The 21,744-nt window shown below is 53.1% G+C and overlaps 9 protein-coding genes across 9 annotated transcripts; 5 read left to right on the top strand and 4 right to left on the bottom strand.

Moving 5' to 3' along the window:
• Positions 1-1,195: 1,195 nt before the first annotated feature.
• DES-1 (Gibberellin cluster GA4 desaturase) lies at positions 1,196-2,341 on the top strand (the record flags this gene model as incomplete). The annotated part of the gene is made up of 1 exon (XM_036639166.1): positions 1,196-2,341. One exon carries the CDS (start codon positions 1,196-1,198, stop codon positions 2,339-2,341), a length of 1,146 nt encoding a protein of 381 aa, XP_036495702.1.
• A 76-nt stretch (positions 2,342-2,417) lies between these two features.
• fap2-5 (L-saccharopine oxidase) lies at positions 2,418-3,671 on the bottom strand (the record flags this gene model as incomplete). Its single annotated transcript, XM_036639165.1, has 1 exon — positions 2,418-3,671. The coding sequence occupies one exon, from the start codon at positions 3,669-3,671 to the stop codon at positions 2,418-2,420; it is 1,254 nt and encodes a 417-aa protein (XP_036495703.1).
• Positions 3,672-5,091: 1,420 nt separating this feature from the next.
• Positions 5,092-6,059, top strand: CGCS363_v007315 (uncharacterized protein; the record flags this gene model as incomplete). The annotated part of the gene is made up of 2 exons (XM_036639164.1): positions 5,092-5,124; positions 5,199-6,059. 2 exons carry the CDS (start codon positions 5,092-5,094, stop codon positions 6,057-6,059), a joined length of 894 nt encoding a protein of 297 aa, XP_036495704.1.
• Positions 6,060-6,206: 147 nt separating this feature from the next.
• On the bottom strand, positions 6,207-7,980 carry CGCS363_v007314 (putative transporter; the record flags this gene model as incomplete). The annotated part of the gene is made up of 5 exons (XM_036639163.1): positions 6,207-6,553; positions 6,606-7,217; positions 7,273-7,513; positions 7,569-7,700; positions 7,759-7,980. 5 exons carry the CDS (start codon positions 7,978-7,980, stop codon positions 6,207-6,209), a joined length of 1,554 nt encoding a protein of 517 aa, XP_036495705.1.
• Positions 7,981-8,741: 761 nt separating this feature from the next.
• On the top strand, positions 8,742-13,172 carry CGCS363_v007313 (Uncharacterized protein; the record flags this gene model as incomplete). Its single annotated transcript, XM_036639162.1, has 9 exons — positions 8,742-8,799; positions 8,857-9,078; positions 9,130-9,786; positions 9,848-10,083; positions 10,137-10,210; positions 10,261-11,041; positions 11,094-11,613; positions 11,665-11,779; positions 11,831-13,172. 9 exons carry the CDS (start codon positions 8,742-8,744, stop codon positions 13,170-13,172), a joined length of 4,005 nt encoding a protein of 1,334 aa, XP_036495698.1.
• Positions 13,173-13,298: 126 nt separating this feature from the next.
• CGCS363_v007312 (Pantothenate transporter liz1) lies at positions 13,299-14,873 on the bottom strand (the record flags this gene model as incomplete). Its single annotated transcript, XM_036639161.1, has 1 exon — positions 13,299-14,873. The coding sequence occupies one exon, from the start codon at positions 14,871-14,873 to the stop codon at positions 13,299-13,301; it is 1,575 nt and encodes a 524-aa protein (XP_036495699.1).
• A 675-nt stretch (positions 14,874-15,548) lies between these two features.
• JLP1-3 (Alpha-ketoglutarate-dependent sulfonate dioxygenase) lies at positions 15,549-16,782 on the top strand (the record flags this gene model as incomplete). The annotated part of the gene is made up of 4 exons (XM_036639160.1): positions 15,549-15,821; positions 15,892-15,966; positions 16,017-16,084; positions 16,143-16,782. 4 exons carry the CDS (start codon positions 15,549-15,551, stop codon positions 16,780-16,782), a joined length of 1,056 nt encoding a protein of 351 aa, XP_036495700.1.
• A 561-nt stretch (positions 16,783-17,343) lies between these two features.
• On the top strand, positions 17,344-18,089 carry PRDX1 (Peroxiredoxin-1; the record flags this gene model as incomplete). Its single annotated transcript, XM_036639159.1, has 2 exons — positions 17,344-17,450; positions 17,549-18,089. The coding sequence occupies 2 exons, from the start codon at positions 17,344-17,346 to the stop codon at positions 18,087-18,089; spliced, it is 648 nt and encodes a 215-aa protein (XP_036495701.1).
• Positions 18,090-18,285: 196 nt separating this feature from the next.
• On the bottom strand, positions 18,286-20,396 carry Padi3 (Protein-arginine deiminase type-3; the record flags this gene model as incomplete). Its single annotated transcript, XM_036639158.1, has 2 exons — positions 18,286-20,172; positions 20,235-20,396. The coding sequence occupies 2 exons, from the start codon at positions 20,394-20,396 to the stop codon at positions 18,286-18,288; spliced, it is 2,049 nt and encodes a 682-aa protein (XP_036496599.1).
• Between the last annotated feature and the right edge of the window lie 1,348 nt (positions 20,397-21,744).

The following is a 21,744-nucleotide window of genomic DNA, read 5'->3' as shown; positions in this document are numbered from 1 at the left end:
ACACCCTTCGGCCGGAACCAAATCTCTTCCGGCATTACTAAAAAGCATCACCAACTTCAGATATTCAAAAAGCTGTGGAGTTGCTCACGATCTCGGCGCTTTCGTCAAGGGCCGAGTAGCGAGGCTGCCAACCTCAGAAGCGAACCCCATGTCCGCGGTGGGTGCGGTGCAGTCAGCTCGCGAACTGCTTATTCCGGTGGGATACCAATCTAGGACCCGTCCAGAGACAAGGTAGACTCTCACTAGCAATAAGTGCCAGCTTGTTATTTAAAGATAATCGCATGTCATGAGGCGCTGTCGTACATCCACTGCATGTTGGCGCTCGGAGAAAGACCAAAAGAGGAATTTCGCACATTACGAGCAGTCCGTATGTTGAGACTAGCTATCGAACTCAATTGATGTGGGCCAAGCTTCACTTCAACTTTCAGTTTTCCATTTGATGTTCTTCAGCTGATATCCTCGGCTACAAGCTTCAGCTTGGGCAGAAATGTGAAAGCTATCCCGCCATCCGTGAACCTTGGGGCCTTGGTATGGCACACAGTTCATCCCATCATTTACTGGGCAACAATGTTTTCACGTTCTTTTTGCCGATGATGTGAATATTGTCTGAAAAGGTGCCCATTTCTTGTGACTCACCATGGCACATTCTTTGTGGCCCATCTCTGTCGCATGACTTGCCGCATCTCCCATAATAGTTGAGCTCCCAGACCAGGTTTTACAAGCGAAGACCTGCAATGGCAATCTGCGCCAGGATCTCATTATCACCAAGATGCATGTGAGTCTAGCGCTTTCCGCGGCTTCCACGTGGGCGACCGCAAACTCAGTCAACATGGTATTACGTGGATTGACAGCAGAGATGGATGAATGCATGCAGCAACGCAATGTCGTATGTTGGCGGTGCTCGCTGCTATAAACTCTAGGCGCGCACAGATGCGAAGGGTAGCATGAGAGGCATTTCTCTACACCGACTGAATCATGTTAGGCTCAGTCTCAACAGCCAGACCCCAGATAGTTTGGATGCATGAAACCTCGCCTAAGTAACGTTTCCGGATGAAAATCCACGTATGCTCAATGCCCATACTGCCCAGGTGAAAATTCTGCTTTTATGTCCTTCCCCCCCTGCCGTAAGACTTGCTTCAGATCAACGAAGAATTGCAGCCATACAAACAAACAAATCATCTAGTATCAAATCAAGATGGGAAGTTACGAGCAAACGACACCTATGAAGAAGCAGCAGGTGTTGGGCTCTTTCAGCTACTATGACAGCTCTGGGATTCCCGCTCTCGACGACCTCACGATCATCGAGGGTACTTTCCCTGATAACAAAACATATAAAGTCCCGGTAACCGACCTACGATCTCTACCTTCACCGCTTTCAAGCTACACGCACGAGAAGAATGGCTTCCAAATCGTACGCCAGCCTCTTCCGATATCTCCCTCGTCGGCCTCGGTGCACAACCACAAGTATATGACAAACAAATACTATCCCGCTATGACCGAGCTATTGAGAAAGACTCTGGGAGCAAGGTGCGTGGTGGTGCGAAAAAACTCCATCCGAGACATGCCGAGCTGGTCCGAAATTGGTATGAACCCAGAGATTGGGTTCAGCATCGAGTCCTTGGCCCCATTCAATATCGCGCACGCAGATCATACACCGGCCGGTGCTCGTGCGCACTTCCGCGCCATCAAGGAGTCAAACTGGTTCTCGGAGAACGACACAGCGGACGAAGAGTGTACATCACCGAAAGAGCGTACCGAGTTCTTCCGCCTTCGACGCGAGATTATCGAGGCCGAGGATCGCGCTATTGCGGAGGCTGGACTAGACCCAGAAGTGCAAGGAGAGACAACCTTGCCGAAGGGTGGCCATTGGGACTGGGACGGCGCCAACTACGAAGGCCCGCGCTATGCTTTCTTCAGCGTATGGCGTCCGTTCGAAACTGTCCACCGTGATCCGTTGGCGGTTATGGATATGAGTTTGCCAGTGTCGAAAGATGTCGAGTTCGCTCCACTAACACGAACGTATCGCAAGCGCCCCGGGTGCGTCCCGTTTTACTATAGTCAAAATGCCATGGTGAGGCCGTTGGATGGAGGAAGAAGAGATTCCGGATTCCAAGACGGAGAAAACGGGGAGGCCCGAGAGCATGCCTGGTGTTATCTCAGCGGGCAATCTCCAGAGGAGGTCTATCTGATCAAATTCTACGACAGCGAGGCTTTGGTTCGCAAAGAGAAGGGAGAAGACGAGATTGCTTTGCTATGCCCGCATAGCGCTTTCTACATATCAGGGACTGAGAAGGAGCCGGTTCGACGAAGCTGCGAGCTAAGGGTTTGGTGCATCTGGTGAAGCAAGACACGGGTCGGTGATCAACGGGGCAAAAGGGACCAGGATTATGAACTATTAATAGACGAACGAGGATGGATTACAACTTAGATGTATACCCGACGTCCTTCAGATCCAAAACTTCGCCTGCCCTCCAACTGACATTACCGCCGGCATCGCTTCCTTCCTTCCACTTCCAACGAGGGATGCTCTGCTCTCCCTTTTCAATCAGCGTCTTGATCCAGTCTCCAACCACAGGTAACATCTTGAATCCATGTCCAGAGTCTCCAGTGGCAAGGAACAAGTCCTTCTTTCCAGGTACTGCATCAATGACATAGTCAGAGTCCGCAGTATCGGCACACCAGCAGATGTGCTTGTTAATGAAAGGCCTCTCTGCCAAACTTGGGAGAGTTTCTCGAAGAAGCTGACGAATCTTTTGTTCGTCTGACTCGCTCACGAAGTTGTTATCGATGGGAGGCACGGAAAGCCCAGTCGTGGGAGAGTAGTTGGTATATCCTCCGCCACTGGGCGAGAACTTCAGAATACCCGTGCCCGGTTCTGGCTCGAAGTAAAATCCAAGGTCGCGCGCATATGTGACCGGGATGCCTTTCAACTTCTCGGCCTCCTCCGGCTGAAGCTGAATATGAAGCACACTCCAAGCCTTAGCGGTAACTTGTCGGCCGACGGAGGGAAGGACATTTCCCAACGACGCACCAACCGTGATGATGGTCTTGTCTGCGGTGAACTGCTTTCCTGATACAGTCCGAGCACCAACGCACCGACCGCCGTCGTACTCAAAGGCAACAACCTCATCGCCAGTGTAAATCTCCACCCCTTGACTCTTCACATAGTCGTAAGTCGACTTTAGCGCATTTGCAGCATGTGCATACCCAGCGAAGCGGTTGAAATAGCCCTTCCATCCTTCCATCGGGCCATCCAAGGCTGGGGCAGCCTTGGAGATGTCTTCACGGCTCTCGATGGCATCAATCCTGCCGGCCCATGCTGGGTGCGTCTTGATGCTCTCCAGAGACTTTGCCAAGGTCTTTTTCGTCTTTTCGGGTGCCGCTGCCGAGTTCGCCAGCAGGTATCCGGTCTGGTGGTAGTGCGGGGAAAATGTTGGGTTGTTTGTCCACTCTTCCATGGCCTGGAGGGCTAAGTCGGTGTAAAACGGGTCTTCATACTCTGCACGAATGATCTTGTTGACATCGTTTCCTGCTGAAAGTTCGGATGGTACTGTTGTGCCTTTTTCGAGTATCGTGATGGACTTGTAGCCGGCGCGGGTGAGATGATAGGCCGCCGACAGCCCAAATGTGCCGGCGCCAATGATCAATACTGACGGCTTTTGACTTGACATCTTCAAAGTTATTCGGGAATCGAGACCGATCGTGAAATAGGAGGAGGACTGGCTAGACTTGGCAGCGTTCGCTGAGGGAGTGCCTATTTTGAGTCGCGACAATGTCCCAACTCCGAGGGCAACACCTCCGACGTCGGATACCTCCCGATTGCGGCTTGCGCCGGAGTCATGCGATACCCAACCGGGACTCTTCCAATTGAAGCGCGGAGAAGTGGAAACCGCGACTCAATAGCACTGATGTAACTCTCTGCAATTTGGACCCTGTATTGCAATCGGCCCAGTCGCACCGACGCCGACGCCGATGTCCTCCAATCGCTATGTATCTCCACCATGGGCGGCATCCGTATCTGCGGGGTAGCGATTAGCCAACTGGGATGATGCCGTCGATTCGACTTGCCAGCTCTTATTCCCGTTATCATCTCATCCTAACCTAACTGTTGATTGACACAACAAACGATTCTAGGTGACGCCGTCCAGAATCGTATGAACACTTGGTGATCTTTGCATGCGGTAGAACTGCGTCTCATTACCAAAAAACACTGATACTTGTTCAAAGTTAACATGCCAGCTTCAACACAACATACGACTCGAAAGCGTCGGAATGGGGAACTTCGCGTGAGAAGTGGATGCTGGAAGTGCCGAGGTGGGTTCATGTCACACTGCCATGTTCAAAAGACTATCCAGCATGAACTAATTGATGTACAAATTCAGAGCGACGCGTCAAGTGTCCTGGTATACAAATCACAAGATTTTGTGCTGCTGATGAGGCTAACTTGAATCCACAGAGCAGCGACCCATCTGCAGCCACTGCCAGAGACTGGGTTTCAGCTGCCATTATGAAGTGCGGCTTTCCTGGCAACGGCTACCGAATCATGGGGACCGCCTAAAGAGTCGTTTGCGACCTTGTTCCTACAGCAGCTTGGTTGAAGAGTGGGTGTTTCTCAATACAACTTGGCAAGACTTTGAAGAAGTTTCAAAGATTCTTACCGAGCCATGGGTCGACAACTCGGATAACCATTCCACACCGCCAGGAGCGCCCTGCAGCTTGCTCTCGTTGAACACAAGCTCATCGGACCTAACGATTTCGAGAAGTCTTTCCCCGCTGAATCTTTCATCGGGAGAAGCTCCCCTATGGAACTACTTCAATGATTTCATTGCTCCACGCTGTGTCCTGAAAGATGGCATCAACCCCTACCGTCAGATCATTCTCCGAATAGCTGCAGCATCGCCTGGAGGGCCTGTATGCCGAAGCATCCTCGCCGTTTCAGCACATCAAATGCAAGTTCTTAAGCATTCGGAGCAGATGAGGAGTATCTGGATCTACCGAGACCATGCATTATTTTCTCTAAGAAAGACAATATCTGAATACTTTTCATCGACAATCGGCGGGTCCTTGAGAAAAGCATTGGCCCAGCAAATCATGGCGTCAACATTGATGATGTGTTTCTTCGAAGTACGATCTCCAATGTTGCGTTCTCTATAACGCGACACCATCTCCATGGACAAGTAACTAACTATTCGTCACAGATCCTGCACGACTGCTCTCGGTCATGGGAAGTCCATGCAACGTTTGCCAGATCCTTCTTGATGTCGGAAATCTGCCATGAAATCAAAGACGACGATTTCTCCTCCAGCCTATACGCGTTCGCCTCCACATATTTTGTCTACCACGATGCCCTTGCATTCACTGCTGGCCCAGACGCAGCAACTGTGCCACGGACGGCAAGTCAGCTGTCAAACCTCATTGACGGGTACGACTCGTCTATTTTCATGACTTTAACTGGCTGCTCAAAACGCCTCATTGATCTCCTCTCTCAAATCACGAGCCTGGCCAACAGTTCATCAATGCAAACCTCTAGCCGTATTGACCAAGGTCCCCCTGAAGGAGATGTCTCCATTCAAAACGGCAAGCGAGATTCAATCGAGAGGGAACTGCATCAAATGCAAAACCTTTTAATCCAAGGCGCAAAAGCAAAGTCTTTCTCGGATGAACCCCATGAGTCGGAGTGGATTTCTGAGCTGAAGCGTCTCACGAGCTTGATGTACCTGTATGCCCGCATCGACGGATGTAGCCCTTCGCACCCGCACATGTTCAGACTCACCACCCAAATTCTAGAGATCATTCCAAAGATCTCCCTTCGCACCAACACTCTTCTTTGGCCTCTATTCACTGTTGCGACGCTTGGTATTCGCTCTGATTCAGACGAAGACCGGCGGATGATTCTGGAGAAACTCCACCTACTGCAGCAAACAAGACAACTAGGCAATGTTAGAAAGGCCAGGCGTATTATAGAAGATGTTTGGAAAGCACGAGACTTAGAGACGAGTAACGCGGAGCAAGGTTGGTCAATACTTGCAGGCCGGTACGACACCATTAGCCTAGCATGAAACGTCGTATCGCGAGTCCCGATGTATCGCATTAGCCAGTGAAATCGACTTTCAATCCACGTCCGCTCTTCTTCAGACTCTTATTTGACCAATTTCTTACGCTCCTAGTTCGTCATCTACCCGTCGCTTCCTACGGAGAGCACCAAGCTAGGTGGTATATCTAAAGTCCTTTTGCTTCTTGTCCGTGATATCTACGAACCCGTCGACTGTTCCCTCGTGAACCGCTTCCGGCTTGCCATATTTCTTGTCACGCCTCTTGTTCTCCAAGAGCGCCACCAGCCAGTAAGCTAGCATCAATACCATGCTGACAACGTAGCTCGTAAGCATCGCAATGACTGCCCCGTTATATTTCGGTGCCTGGGTTGAGATGAATGTCTGCGGTCCAATCAAGTTGCCAGCCGCATAACCAACTTGGACCAAACTGAAGCAGACAGCCTTTTTGGTTTGTCCTGCGGTGTTGGCTTGCGGGAGAGAGATGCCGACCACGTACGGGGCTGCAATTATCATTAGACATTGAGAACAAATTCTTGGGTCGGCTGCACTTACGCCAGTAGAAATACATGAAATAGAGTCCGACCATTTGTGCTGCAATGTTCGTTCTTGGAAGTCCATGAACGAGTGCCGTCCCAAGGATGGGCAGCAAAAGAGCGATGCAGGCAACGAGCGTTCTTCGGTTATGCCATCTAGCTGCCAGATAGCTGAACGCCCAGGCGCTGGATGTCGCCAGAACTCCAAACGGCATGGTCAGTAGACTAGCTTCCAGGGAAGTGAATCCCAGGTTGTTGATAATGATGCTGCCAAAGTTGACAAGGCCCCCATTCGGAATGTTGATGAAGATATTGAATACGAAAATGATCCAAATCTTGATGTCCAGCAAAGCTTCCCAAACTTGATCCCACTTCCAGACCTTGTTGGCAATACCAGTGCGATTAGCAGCGAGACGCCTTGTCGCATAGTACTTCTGCTCATCGGTCAAGAAATGAGCGTTCATAGGGCTGTCCGGTAGGGTAAACCAGATGAATATCGAGTAAAGAACGTTGATGGTTCCGGTCAGGAGATATAAATATTGCCATTTGAGAAGAGGGGCTGAGTCCGGGATCTTGCCGACTAACCATGCGAAGAAGCCATTGAAAACCGAGGAGAAGTAGGCAAAGATAACTGTGAGGGATAGGTCAGCGAGCTCTTTTGGCCATGGAATCGACGTTTCGCTTACTAGCGTTCCTTGGGGGCTGTTCCTTCTTTGTGTAAAAGCTTGAGACGAGAATCGTCAATGATGGGGAAATAGCAGCCTCGATGAAGCCCATAAAGAATCGAAGAGCCATGAAACCGGACCAACTTCGACATGGTGCATGCAAAAGCGTCAAAACCGACCAGAGTAAGGATGCAGCGCATAGAAACTTCGCGGGTGGAAATCGGAGGACAAGGTAAGACGCGATGACATATCCGATCAGTTGCTGGAAATTTAACGTCAGCAGTTGCATGTTCGACAGTGACCACGAATCAACTTACCCCCAAGGGCAGAACACTTCCGAGCCAACTATACTGTTGTCCAACAAAGGAATTATCTGTTTGGAAGCCATAGAGAGATGCCGTTCCCATTTGGACTTTGTCGACCGCTCCGAGGGTGGCGGTAAACAGTAACTATGCACGTTCAACATCAGCTCTGTGTCACAAGATGAATGAGCAAAACTTTACTCACAAGTGGAATCATCCAAGCATCGATTTTCTTGACAATCTTCTTCTCGATCTCTGGAGTCATTGGCGGATAATCGTTCGCGTTCGCCAAGAACTCAGCGGCCTCGTCAAGGATGCCATCTTGTGGCGCTTTGGTTATTTCAGACTGTCCTTGAACGTTCGAGGAGCTCGGATGAATGGCGCTGATATCCGGTTGCTCTGCCGGACCATCTTTCTTCTCGGCCATGATGCCGTTTTGGCACCTTCGTTTCCAATAATGTTGCTGCAGTAATTGGTTTTGTCTAAAAGCAATTCAAAAACACCTATGCTGGGACCGAGATGCTAATGAGGGGGATATCATTTGTATTTAGCTAGATATTGGGTCCTGGTCGGCCTGGCGAGGCGGCTGTTGGAACTGGCCATCTTGATATCACTAGCCATATCTCCGACCGGTAAGGGTCAGCGTCGCCGACTAGCATAGGGTTGGTTCGGGGGTTTATCGTCGACCGCATCAGCCCCGGGTTCTTATCACCCGCGTTGCAACTTCCCCATGCATGGATCCACCCAGCGACGTGCTGCTCTGAGACAAGAGCTGTGATAGGACTCTTATCATTGGAAGGTCTAAACGACGAGGTTGGAGAACAGGGTTTTGGTCATATCTTTCCCCTTGGCTTCCCCTTACCCCGCTATCGACGAAGCTGCATGGGCTGCAGATCACCTATCATCGTGTATGGCTGACTGATAGGTGCATGACTCCGTGGCAGGTCGAATCGACGGGCGTCCGTTGTGTCCAATTTCATCGTGCATCTTGGGATAATGGTTGCCGGAGCACTCGCCGATCGAGTCTGCGACATCGGCATCTAGCCATTTCTGCCGGAATGGTGATGATGCATCCGGAGGTTGTGTGTCATATAACTTGATGAGGTTCTTGTGAAGTCTTTCGTATCGCAAGTCGTAACCTCGATTTCTTGTCGGTTCCATAGTTACTATCTCTCATTAGACGTAAAGATGGCTGTTGGAGCAGCTATTCCCCCAATTGAGCCGAAGAGCATCAACTTCGCGATTGGTAAGTCGGCAATTGTTCTTCGCCGCTAAAAATACAAGCTGAACATTACATGGGCAGATCGTGGTGGTACTTTCACGGACGTCTGGGCGTCCATTCCCGGACAGCCCGATGTGGTGTTAAAGCTGTTATCTGTCGACCCCGGCAATTACGATGATGCGCCAGCCGAAGGTATCAGGCGGGTACTAGAGATGGTGTCTGGCACAACCATCCCTCGTCGGTCGCCAATTCCTAAAGATTTAATTCACTCAATACGCATGGGAACTACCGTCGCGACAAATGGTAAGCAGCTCAAGCTTTTCAAGAAACTATGTCGACTAACTCAATAATCAGCACTTCTCGAGCGAAAAGGAACCCGGCACGCCTTCGTAGTTACCCAAGGATTCCGTGACCTTCTCGACATCGGCTACCAATCCAGACCAAAACTCTTTGATCTCGGCATCCGCAAGCCAGAGCTTCTTTATGACGAAGTTATCGAAATCTCAGAACGCCTCACGGTAGAAGCGTACGATGAGGATGTCTACAAGACCGCTCGTACCCAGCCCAAGGAGTCGCCTGGTTTGTTCGTCAAGGGCATCACGGGAGACATTCTGAGAGTCATCCGACCCTTGAATGAAGAGGAAGTCCGTCAGAAGCTCACGGACATCAGGTCCAAGGGTATCGAGACTCTGGCCATCTGTCTGGCGCACTCTTACATCTACCCTGACCACGAAAATAAGGTTGCGGATATTGCGCGCGATCTTGGCTTTCAGCATGTTTCAACGTCATCGAGTGTGGGCGCGAACATGATCAAGATGATTTCAAGAGGAAGCTCAGCGTCGGCTGATGCTTACCTCACTCCCGAGATCATCCGCTACGTAAATGGATTTGCGAAACAATTCCAGGACGGTAACCTTGATGACATCTCATGTGAGTTCATGCAGAGCGATGGTGGGCTGGTGAGCCACAAGGCGTTCAGTGGGTTGCGCGGTATTCTCAGTGGTCCTGCTGGTAAGTATCACGCTCTTACAATAGCTCAGCTCTCTGAAGATAGCCGCTGATTTGTTTACAGGAGGAGTGGTTGGTCATGCACGCACGTCGTACGACGGCAAATCCCCTATTGTTGGGTTTGACATGGGTGGAACTTCTACCGACGTGAGTCGTTATGGAGGATCCCTGGAACATGTCTTCGAATCCACCACCGCCGGCGTTTCTATTCAAAGTCCTCAACTGGATATCAACACTGTTGCTGCAGGCGGTGGCAGCATGCTGTTCTGGCGTGACGGGCTCTTCAAGGTCGGACCTGAGGTATGAGCTTCTACTCTAACCACCGCTTTGCTTCGGCAGCTAACTTGCTACAGAGTGCTGGCGCGCACCCCGGCCCAGCTTCATACAGGAAAGGTGGCCCGCTCACTGTGACTGATGCCAACCTTTTGTAAGTCGCCCGCGTAAAATGGTGCTTCCTGACGCGCTAACCTTGTGAAGCCTTGGACGCCTGATCCCAAGCTACTTCCCCGCCATCTTCGGTCCCGATGAGAACTTGCCGTTGGATTCTGAGATCGTCGCCGCCAAATTCGAAGAACTGACCAAGACGATCAATGCTGATACGGGACGCTCGATGACCCCTTATGAAGTTGCAGTCGGCTTCATCGACGTTGCGAACGAGTCGATGAGTCGACCCATCCGAGCCCTTACAGAGGCCCGCGGTTTCGTCACCGCTGACCACAACCTTGCAACGTTTGGTGGTGCAGGTGGACAACATGCGTGTGAAATCGCGGAGAAGCTCGGAATCGGCTGCATCGTCATTCACAACTATTCAAGCATTCTCTCTGCATACGGAATGGCGCTGGCGGAGGTGGTTCAAGAGGCGCAGGAGCCAAGCTCCGAGATGCTGTCTGATGAGTCCCTTCCCAGACTCAACGAGAGGATCGACTACCTCAAGACAAAGGCAACAGACGGATTACTCTCTCAGGGTATAAAGGATGCCTCTATTCAACACGAGCCATATCTCAACCTTAGATACAACGGGACCGATACCAACTTCATGATTCTTCAACCTGAGGATGGCAATTGGCTCTCGGCTTTGGAGAGAGAGCATCTCCGAGAATTGTCTTTCACTTTTCCCAGATCGAGGAAGGTCCATGTGGACGACATCCGTGTACGCGGAGTTGGTAAGGCCGAAGAGTCTAGCACAGATAATGATCGGCTCGTGGAGGAACTTAAATCGTTGTCATTCAGCGCCGTCACCAAGGGCGAGGACACCACTGTAGGCAGCCTCCCACGGTCTTCATTCGAAGCTTTCACTAACTCATGTACAGACCAACGCATATTTTACTGAAGGCGGCCTCCAAGCAACCAAAGTCTTCCGCCTCAACACACTGCAGCCGGGCGCAATCGTCGCTGGCCCAGCGATCATCATCGACAGCACGCAGACCATTGTCGTCGTCCCTGGCTCTCAAGCCAAGATCCTCACCTCTCACGTCGTCATCGATGTCGTCGACAAAGTGAACAAGAATAAGCCGTCAGATGACGGAGAGCTTGTGGTTGATCCCGTGAAGCTCAGCATCTTCGGTCACCGTTTCATGAGTATCGCAGAGCAGATGGGCCGAACTCTTCAGAAGACGAGTCTTTCGCTCAACATCAAGGAGCGTCTGGACTTTTCTTGTGCCATCTTTAGTCCTGATGGAGATCTGGTCGCCAATGCGCCGCATGTTCCCGTTCATTTGGGAAGCATGAGCTATGCTGTCAAGTACCAGCACGAGCTGCACCACGGAAAGTTGCGCCCAGGCGATGTCTTGGTTTCGAATCACCCCGAGGCCGGCGGCACTCATCTCCCTGGTTAGTCACCCGGAGCCCGGGCCCTCTGAGTCTGAATGCTGACTTGAACAGACATCACGGTCATTACTCCAGTCTTCGACGAAGACGGAAAGACAATCTGCTTCTACACCGCTTCAAGAGGCCACCACTTGGACATTGGCGGATCCAAGGGCAACTCCATGCCACCGTAAGGATTTTCTCAGTCATGTCATCGTATTTCCATACTAACAAGACGCAGTGATTCAACCGAGCTTTGGCAAGAAGGTGCTGCAATCAAGTCATTCTTTCTCATCCGAGACGGCACTTTTGATGAGGAGGGCATCATCTCAATCCTCCTCGCCCCAGGAAACTATCCCGGCTGCAGCGGCTCTCGTCGTCTCCCCGACAACCTTTCCGACCTCAAGGCTCAGGTCGCCGCCAACACCAAGGGTAGCAGTCTCATCAGAGCCCTCATGGAAGAGTTCGGGAAGCCTATTGTGCACTTCTACATGACGAAGATCCAAGAGAATGCCGAAGTATCCGTCAGGAAGTACCTCCTTTCTGCTTACAAGAGATTCGGGTCCAAGCCCCTGAAGGCCGTGGATTATCTTGACAACGGCTCGCGCATGCAGGTTTCCATCACCATCGATGAGTCAGGGTTCGGCACATTCGATTTCACGGGAACTTCGTGTGAGATGCTGTCCAACATGAACGCGCCGCCGGCTATTACCTACTCGGCCCTCATTTACACCCTTCGTCTCCTGATTGGATCCGACATCCCTCTTAACCAGGGTTGTCTCACTCCCACACAGGTCATCATCCCCAAGAACACCTTCTTGAACCCTGGTCCGACATCAGCGGTCTGCTGCGGCAACACCCTTACTTCCCAGCGACTGGTCGATCTCCTGCTCAAGGCGTTCCGAGCAGCCTCTGGATCGCAGGGTTGCATGAACTGCTTCGGCTTCTTTGGCAACTCCCTCGACCCCGCAGCTTCGCCAGACTCAACGACCAATAACAGCGAAGGCTTTGGCTTCGGTTATGGAGAGACAATCTGCGGAGGCGAAGGAGCCGGTCCGACGTGGAATGGCGCATCAGCCGTCCAAATCCACATGACGAACACCCGTACCACGGATATCGAGATCATTGAGAAGAGATACCCGGTATTGATCCGCGAGTTCTCGATCCGACAGGGCAGTGGCGGACGAGGCAAGTTCACGGGTGGTTGCGGAATTGTGCGTGACTTTGAGTGCCGCGCGCCATTGACATACGGCATCATCTCGGAGCGCCGGGTCCACCAGCCCTACGGCATGATGGGAGGTGAGAATGGCGAATCGGGCGCGAATTACTGGGTTCAGAAGACGGAGGATGGCGGAGAAAGGTGGATCAACATCGGGCCTAGAGGTCAAGTCGATATGAAGACCGGAGATCGATGTGTCATCCATACTCCAGGAGGTGGTGGCTGGGGTATTCCGGACGAAGACGAGGGCAGTCAGATAAACGGGACCAATGGCGTTGACGGTCCTTGGGAGGCGAAGGTTGAGTACCCAAGAGCGACCGGCAGTCTTCACACGTTCGCCGCTGCTCAAGAAGCTTCGTCGTAGAATATTTGTTTAGGCACATGCAGTCATAACAATAGATCGAGACTTCCACAAGATGGCAACGATATTGATTCCATCAACCGTTCTGATCTGAGTCTCCGACTCCCTTCGTGCTTTCAACGAGTACTATCAAGACGATGTTCCCTTGCTCACTTTGATGTCTTCTTCGCCTTTGCCCTTTTCGTCTCTCTCGCCATCAACTTCAACCTTGTCCAGAGTAGCGACGCTATCCCCAGCCTCCTTGATGGCCCTCCAGTTGAGTCCAAAGTCAAGAATGTCAGGATACCTCTTCACATACCAGTACATTCCCATCATCGCCGCAATGCTACCCACACTGAATGCTGCAGCCAGCGGGAATCCAATCGGATATCGTGGAGAGTCCGCGGTCCGCCATGCTCGGAGCGGAATCGTCGCATGGCCGACGTACACCAACGTCACGGCGACACCAACAATCACAGACCGCGCCTCCGGCTCTTTGCGCAGGATGATAGCCAGCCAAGCGAGCAAGGCATATCCCCACGCCGCCGTCGCAAACGTCAGGAAATAGAATGTCATGATCGTGCCGCGGCCGCCCGGCCATGCTGCTAATACTGAAGTCGCAACAAGCTGTAGGAGTGCGGCCCCAACGCCAACCTGCCAACGCCAGTTCTTCCAGTCGCTCAGCGCATTGAGTGAGATGTTCGACACGATGGAGATGGCGTAGCCACCTAGGGGTATCAGGTTGACGGTATACACAGAATACAGCGCGTTGCCCTCCCCGTCTTTGAGACCCTTCAGATACAGCAGGAAGTAAGAGTTCGCGCGCTGCGACCACGCAAATTGGAGATAGGCGGCGAGGAACAGGTACGCCACTGGCGAGGTGAGGAGCTTTTTGACCTTGTTCCAGAGAGCCCTGCCTTTGATGATCTCCTGCGTCGTCGTGCCTGACTTGGCCATCCGAGAGGCGGCCAGGACGCGCTCTTCTTTAGTAAGCCACAGGGCTCTGGTAGTCGTTGGCGCATCAGGGATGACGAGGAACCCGTACAGGCCCCACACGATTGTCATGATGCCCGACACGACGAAAAGCCACTGCCATCCCTCGAGACCATGTACGCCGTTGAGGTTCTTGTACAGTGCGGCCTGGAGGATGCCCAAGAACATGCTCCCAGCGACGCTGCTCACGCCGAAGATCGCGAGACGCTTGCCGAGCTCCGATGGAGTGTACCAGTTGAAGATTAGGTTGACGATGCCCGGCCAAGACGTAGCTTCGAAAACGCCCAAGGCGAATCTTAAGCCATAGACCGTTTTAGCGTTGCGGGCGGCAAAAGTCGCAAGCGTAATGGCACCCCACACTACCTCGCAGAAGGGTAGCCAGAGTGATGGGCGCACGCGGGTTTGGATGAGCTGGGAAGGGACGATGAAGAGGGCGTAGCCGATGGAGAAGTAGGTCGTGAACTCGACCAATTCATTGCCGTAGAGTGAGAGGGACTCCTGCATGCCGGACACGTAGGCAGCTGTTGTGGCGGACTGGTCCATGTCTTTCATAAGACCGGCGACGAAGGCCCATGATAGCAGGAGAATGTCCAGTTTGAGGACTAGGACGTGCTCAGGATCCTTGAAGTAGGGGTGGACTCTCGACAACCACGATGTTGACGAAAGGGCTGGTCTTGATGCGGAGGTCGTCACTTCTGTGTCAGAAGGCAGAGTTTCCGTTGTTGTTGCCATGATGATGGCTGTCGTTCTGTTCGCCAACTGATGCTGGGCAGAACCAGTTTCTATGGCGGATCAAAGTCTGCCTTTATGAACATCTCATGAAGACGGCATATGCTTCGAGGCAATAATTTGAGGCTACCTCGTTATTTCAGCGAAGCCACACCGAGCGGGTCAAGTCCGATGTGAAGTCGGACCGTCCCGATCTTTGACGCGTTCAAAACTTGCTGAGCGCGGATTACAACATCGCCAATGTCAATGGTGGAATTGAGGCCATCTGTGTTTGTTGCTCTGCCCGGGCTGAATTTCTTTCTCGGTCACAGAAAGGGGGGTCTGGCCGTTAGAATTTCTCCAGCCGGGGAGGGCGACTAGCGCTTCATGGATGTTCCTAGCTGTGGCGGACGATGTCGCCATCACGACGGGTGATGCCGTCAACGTCGGGGACCCGCCGAGTGTGCCACTAAATGGAGTTTCCAGGTGAGAATCGGTTGATCTGGCATCCAAGGAGGAAGTATTGATCGGGTTGGCCCCGATAAAGGATGCTGAGGACATCGACTCTCTCACAGTCTAGTGACAACCGAAGATGTCAATACATATACTGCAAGAAAGCGCTGGATAATGACGTGCTAGCATCGCCAGCGTACAGCAACACCCCAAGAAATTGTTCCTTTCAGGCCGAGTCAGTTCATCATGGCCTCCCAGCCGCTCTACCCAGCTTACCTGCCCACCCGGCCCGATGGTTTCCAGCCAACCATTGACGTTCCATTCTTTGAGGCAGACGAGCCTGGGGTGAGAGCGAAGAAGTCCAACAAGCTCTCCGTCTTCAAAGCCCAGGATGCAAAGGTGGAGAATATTACCCCACGGGTTGGGTCTGAGATCCGCGGGGTCCAGTTGAGCCAGCTGTCTGGCGCCGGCCTTGATGAGGTCGCGTTGCTTGCGGCCGAGAGGGGCGTGCTCGTGTTTGTGAGTCAAGGCGACTTTCGAACTCAACTGTCTCATTGAGGGTGTTCCATCTAATGAAGAATTATCGTAGAGAGATCAAGACTTTGCCGACGTGGGGTTCGACAGACAAAAGGAGATTGTCCGCCACTATGGACCACTTCATCAAGTGAGTGCTCAGGTGATGCGAGATAGCTCAGAAGTTGACCATGACTCTAGCACCCGACGATGGGCTATCCAGAGGGTACCGGCCCCGAGTTCCACGTCGTTTACGCAGATGAAAAGGCGTGAGTTCATCTCGTCATCAAACCTCAGCTCAGGGCATCGTTAACTAACATCCAACAGAGGCAACCTGCGAAACCTTCTCGGTCCACGCACGAGCTATGATCTCTGGCACGTGGACCAAACCTTCACCCCAAATGTCCCATCAACCACGTTCTTCTGGGTCCTAGAGTCTCCGGCTTCGGGCGGCGGCGACACGGCCTTCACCTCCTTGACCGCCGCCTACTCCGCTCTCTCCCCCGCATTCCGGCGGACCCTCCACCCCCTCCGGCTCTTCCACACCTCCGCGTCCGTGGGCGAGGTCGCCCGCGTCGGCACAGAGCGGGCCCTCAAGGAAGCAGTCTCTACCACTCATCCCCTCGTCATCAAGCACCCGGTCACCGGCAAGCCCAGCCTGTTCGTCAATCCGACCATCGCGCGCAAGGTAGAGGGTTTCTTGCCGGAAGAGTCGGGTGCACTGCTGGGATTCCTGCACAACCACATTCGCAGCTTGGACTTCAGCTGCAGGGTGCGGTGGGAGAAGGGAACGGTTGTGGTGTGGGATCAACGGAGTGTGGCGCATACCGCCGTGCCGGATTTCCAGGACGGAGAGAGGCGGCACATGGTCCGCATCATTCCGTACGGGACGAGACCGGAACCGGCTTTCCCTGAAGAGCATGAACCGGCCCGGGAAGACGAGGGCAAGGCGGGAGGCTCTGATTAGGTTGACTTTGATAACGAGCTACTAATTGCAACGTTCAACGGCCCGGTCCAGCAATGGACATTGTTGGCGATAACAAACTCAATTGTCTGGGTGAATACCCGGTGCACCAAAGTATATGCATGTCCGTCGAAGCTCAATTACACCGCCAAAACTGTGAAGCAAGCCTCGCAGACCCATCATTGGAGAATCTGTGTTGCCGTGGTCTGATTTCAACCTCTTCAGCTGGCAAACCCGCCCCCTTATCGGAAAAAGCAAACCTAATTAACGCGACAATGACGCGAAGCATTGAGCTACAAGTCACGTCATCCCTGAATCGCGACACGCCAAAGGGGTAAATGGAGACAAGCAGTGGATACGAAATGGGTCCCGATTGCGAATGGTCGCACGGGCAACCCAAGATAAGGGAAAGCTTCCTGTAACAGATAATTGAATAGAATTTTCCTCCCCTGACGCAGTTGAAGCTCTTCTCCTTCACGATCATCAATCTCCTCCACATTCCACAGTTCCCCAACTTTCTCCCCACGATCTTCCCGTACACTGAAACCACCAACAACCGTCACAATGTCTACCGCTTTCGTCCAGCGCCCTGCTCCTGAGTTCAAGGCCACCACCCTCTTCCCCGGTGGTGAGTTCAAGGACGTCTCTCTGTCCGACTACCTCGGCCAGTGGTAAGTAGCTCTCCTGCTACCTTGCGAGACATCATATCTCCCAGGGAGCGAACGACCTCCATGCCACAAAGACAGATAACTAACACGCACCGTCACAGGGTCGTCCTCCTCTTCTACCCCCTCGACTTCACCTTCGTCTGCCCGACCGAGATCATCCAGTACAACGACGCGCTCCCCCGCTTCAAGGCCATCAACACCACCGTCCTCGGCGTCTCGACCGACTCGCACTTCTCCCACCTTGCCTGGACCGAGCGCCCGCGCAAGCAGGGCGGCCTCGGCGACGACCTCCAGCTGCCCCTGGTCGCCGACAAGTCCCACAAGATCTCGCGCAGCTACGGCGTGCTGATCGAGGACGAGGGCGTCGCCCTGCGCGGCCTCTTCATCATCGACCCCAAGGGCGTCCTGCGCCAGATCACCGTCAACGACCTGCCCGTCGGCCGCAACGTCGAGGAGACCATCCGCCTCGTCGAGGCCTTTCAGTTCACCGACGAGCACGGCGAGGTCTGCCCCGCCGGCTGGCAGAACGGCAGCAAGGGCATGAAGGCCGACCCCAAGGGCTCCCTGGAGTACTTTGCTGCGCAGAACGGCGAGAACGGCCACGCCAACGGTAACGGCACCAAGAGACTTCGCGTTGATTAAGCTGGGAGAAAGAGCGTGTTAGACTTGTATTATGAGTGTAAAGAATTAGAAGTATAAAAGTAGAACTAGAAGGGCGGCTTTAGATGTAAGGTAGAAGGCCTGGCAAACGCTCAGACGTCTAGACCTAGATCAATGCGAAGACAGGTGCGTTTGCACACTTCCCCATACAGGCATTGGCTATATCCAGGGTGATTCTTCACTCCCACCACTTGACATCCGTTTCTCTGAGGGTGTTGCTTCCGCAGTGAATCTCTCCAAGCCCAACATGGTGCGACAAAAAGTCGTCGACGAATCCAACATCCATACCAGTTGCACCATACACCGCCCTCACCCTCTCTTCAAAGAGATCCTTCCCGTCAACCAGAGGTCCCCACGGCTTGGGGCTCAAATAATGCTCTCCAAGCACAATGCCGTTGATCGCAGCAGGGCTGAAGCTCGCCACCAGAAACTCGTCCGCCATCACCGTGTCCGTGTGTGAGGGCAGGCCGTCGTCGGAGCGGCTGAACCCCTGGCCCATGTTGAGATCCTTGAAGAGCACCGGGACCCGGACGACATGCTCTCTCGCGATCGGGATCTCGGAAAGCAGCGTCTCGAGGTTGGCGTCGATGTGCTTCTGGGCGTACGCATTCACCTGGTGGAACGTCTCGTTGGCGAGGATCTGGTCGATTGTCGTCGCCAACTCCTCGGCAGAAGTCGAGAACGCGTTGTCGAGGCTGCCATTGAAGGACACAGCCCGCACCCCGCCGTGGCCTGCGGTAGATGCGTTCCGCAGGATCTCGAGAGCAGAGACGGTATCCGCGATGCCGATAGTGAATCCGAGACCCGTATTGTTAGACGGCAGGAACTGCACGAACTCGTCGACGTGCCCGATCAGTAGCCACCCGGTCTCAAGCATCAGCGGCGTCTGCAACCCCTGCCCGTCGAGGAACTTCGTCATCGACTCCGCAGGCATCTTCTCAAAGTGCTTGCCCTGAATAATTCGTCCGACGGGGTACTTAATACCGCTTTTGGAGATATACGGCGGGATCGTCTCGAGGTTGCCAAAGGAGTTGATCTCAAGATGTCCAAAGCCCCGACGGCCCCCTTCAGGCTGGAATCCGCCCACGCCCTTGCCCCTTAACTGCTCAAATACCTGACGGCCGCCAGTCCGCGTCGACTGCGCGGACCGCAGAAGAATGCGGATCGATACAGGCCCGTTCGGGCCCGGCATGCTGGCGTACGCCGGCTCGATGAAGTCCTGCGCCCAGATGTCGCTGCTCTGGTTGAAGAGGTAGAGCGGCGTCTGCAGACCGGCGGCCGCGCGGCCTGCGTCCAGCTGGCGGATGAACTCAAGCTGGACGGGGTCGGAGTCGTTGGCGGCGGTGCTGATGAGGGTGTCGACGCGCTGGAGGTGGTGGTGCGTGAGGACTGGTGCGACTTTAAGCTCGACGGCGTCGGAGAGGATCGTGGTGTTGACGTGGAGGTCGAAGTGGACCGTGACCTTCCCATCCCACTCCGAGGCGTCTGTGACGAATTCGCGGCCGTCGATGCCCAGGGAGATGCCGTTCTTGAGTTGTGTGGCGTTGAAGATGAATTCCGGGTCGACGAACCTCCATGCGGCGGTTTCGCTGGCGCGGGAGGGAAAGTCGTTCACGAACAGGCGCACCCTCTTTGCCGCAGCTTTGGGGGTAGCATAAATATGAGCAAAGACATCATCCGAGACATCTACCGGGGCGGTCTTCAACGGCGCGACCAAGCCTGGCTCGAGGAGCAGATGGCCGGAGGCGTCGTTGCATGAGGCGAGCTCATGGTTGCTCAGGGGGTTGCCTTGCAGATCGGTGTTTGCGCAACGACGGAGGGAATCGCCGACGTTCGGGAGAAATATCGCTCCCCGTGCCGGAGTCCAGAACGCCTTGTCAGCGTCATCGGCCTCGTTGACGGCGCCGTCGCGGTTGTTGTCTGCCCGGATGATGGGCCGTTGGGCGGTGGCGGCTCCGAGATGGAGGGCGGCCAAGGCGATGGTCGCCAAGTTTGTCGAAAGAAGCATCTCGGGTACCGAGGATATTGAAGACCAGTATGATGATATGAGCTTGAGGGAGAGTGCCTGGTTTGTTCTCAATCTTGCCGTGGAAGTTAACTATCTTTTATAGTGATTTCTTTGCTCACCAGGAACGCCATGAGCACCGCCATCACCGACCATACAGACCTTCCCGACTTGGATAAAAGCTCATCGGTGCCCGCGGGCGACAGATTTAGGTGGACTTTACGGACTTCGCGATCCTCATCGTCGCCTCTGATTCGACGTTGTTTCCTCGATGCGGTCGCCATAATTGGCGATCCTACCTCGTATGGTATCCTCTCCACCGGAATATTGATAATATTGCCGTTATCAAATAAATGTAGAAAAGAAATGGGAAACTGCGCCTTCATGCTAGAGAAAACCCGCAGCCATTGAGGCTATCTCGACTCATAGATCGCGGTGCACTAAGCCAGATCGGGCAGATTTCGTGGCCAAGAGATTTGGGTGGGGTTCCCCGCTTGAATTGCTGCCCAGATCCTGGGAATCAAGCGGCCCTTGACGTGGTGGCCAGTTTATGAGGCATAATGAATGGACGACGGGATTTAAGCTAAAAGGGTCTGTTCAACGCAAAAGAATTCTTCACAAAATGGACTCGGCAATTGAGATCCTAAGAGACTGGACCACTTAAGGACTACCCGTGGCTCAGGTTATTCGCACAGGATTGAGAAAACTGAAAACTCTATGCTAGTATCTGTAATTCGGTTGAACTAAAGCTCTATCAAATGCTATGAAGTCTGCTCTTTGTCCATTCTTCGCAAACCCAGTGGAGCTTTGAGATATTACTGTACATATGATCAACGAGCGCAGTACCAAAATTGAGACAAAAGAAATACTATGCGCCGAACATATAAACCGTCTCTCGTTGAGTGGTGTTGATTATTTGCTTTCTCCAATTCTGCAAAGTCTCTCCAGCGATACCGTAAACGCACACCAAGTAGCAGCTAAACCGACTGCAGATGCAGCATTAACCTGGCCGCAGGTTCGATCGAGTAGCAGGTAGGTTTCCGAGTAGAACGACTTTCATTGCTCCTCCTCGTCGGGCTCGCGAATCGAGACAAACATCGCAGGCCAAACGACGAAGAACTCGGGGACGATGAAGGAGAAGAGGCACGCCGCAGCAATGACTTTCGTCAACACAGACGCCTCGGAACCGAATATGTTGATGGACGTGTAAAGCATCGCAGCGGATGGGTAAACCCGGGGCAGAAGTTTGTCGACCACTATCTTGAGAAGATGAGGGCGAACTCGTAGTCCGGCGTGGTGCTGAACGCTAAATCGCCAGCCTAGAAGAGCTCCCATGGCCCTTTCGAGTGATCTCTCATAATAGAGAGATTTCACAAAGTGACCGATGATGTTGATCGTATCGAGAAGGCGGATAACAGGAGATATACGAAGAGGTAAGGCCACGTCGGTGTCTGTTTCGTATACCAGGCCAGATTGCTGGTTCATGAACCCAAGGGCAAAAGCAATCAGGGCCCCAGTCATCTGTCCGGCGAAAACAATGTCGGTTGTGTTTGTGGTATGGTCCATGACTGCAGTGAGAAGATGTGGTGCAGTGAGTGTGAGAAAGGATATGGTGTAATGAGTGTAAAAGGA

This window comes from Colletotrichum siamense, assembly GCF_013390195.1.
Source record: "Colletotrichum siamense strain Cg363 chromosome Unknown KSG_Cg363_contig04, whole genome shotgun sequence".
In the NCBI taxonomy this organism is placed as follows: domain Eukaryota; kingdom Fungi; phylum Ascomycota; class Sordariomycetes; order Glomerellales; family Glomerellaceae; genus Colletotrichum; species Colletotrichum siamense.
The sequence above is the reverse complement of the archived record's forward strand: the minus strand, read 5'-3'. Positions and strand labels throughout refer to the sequence as shown.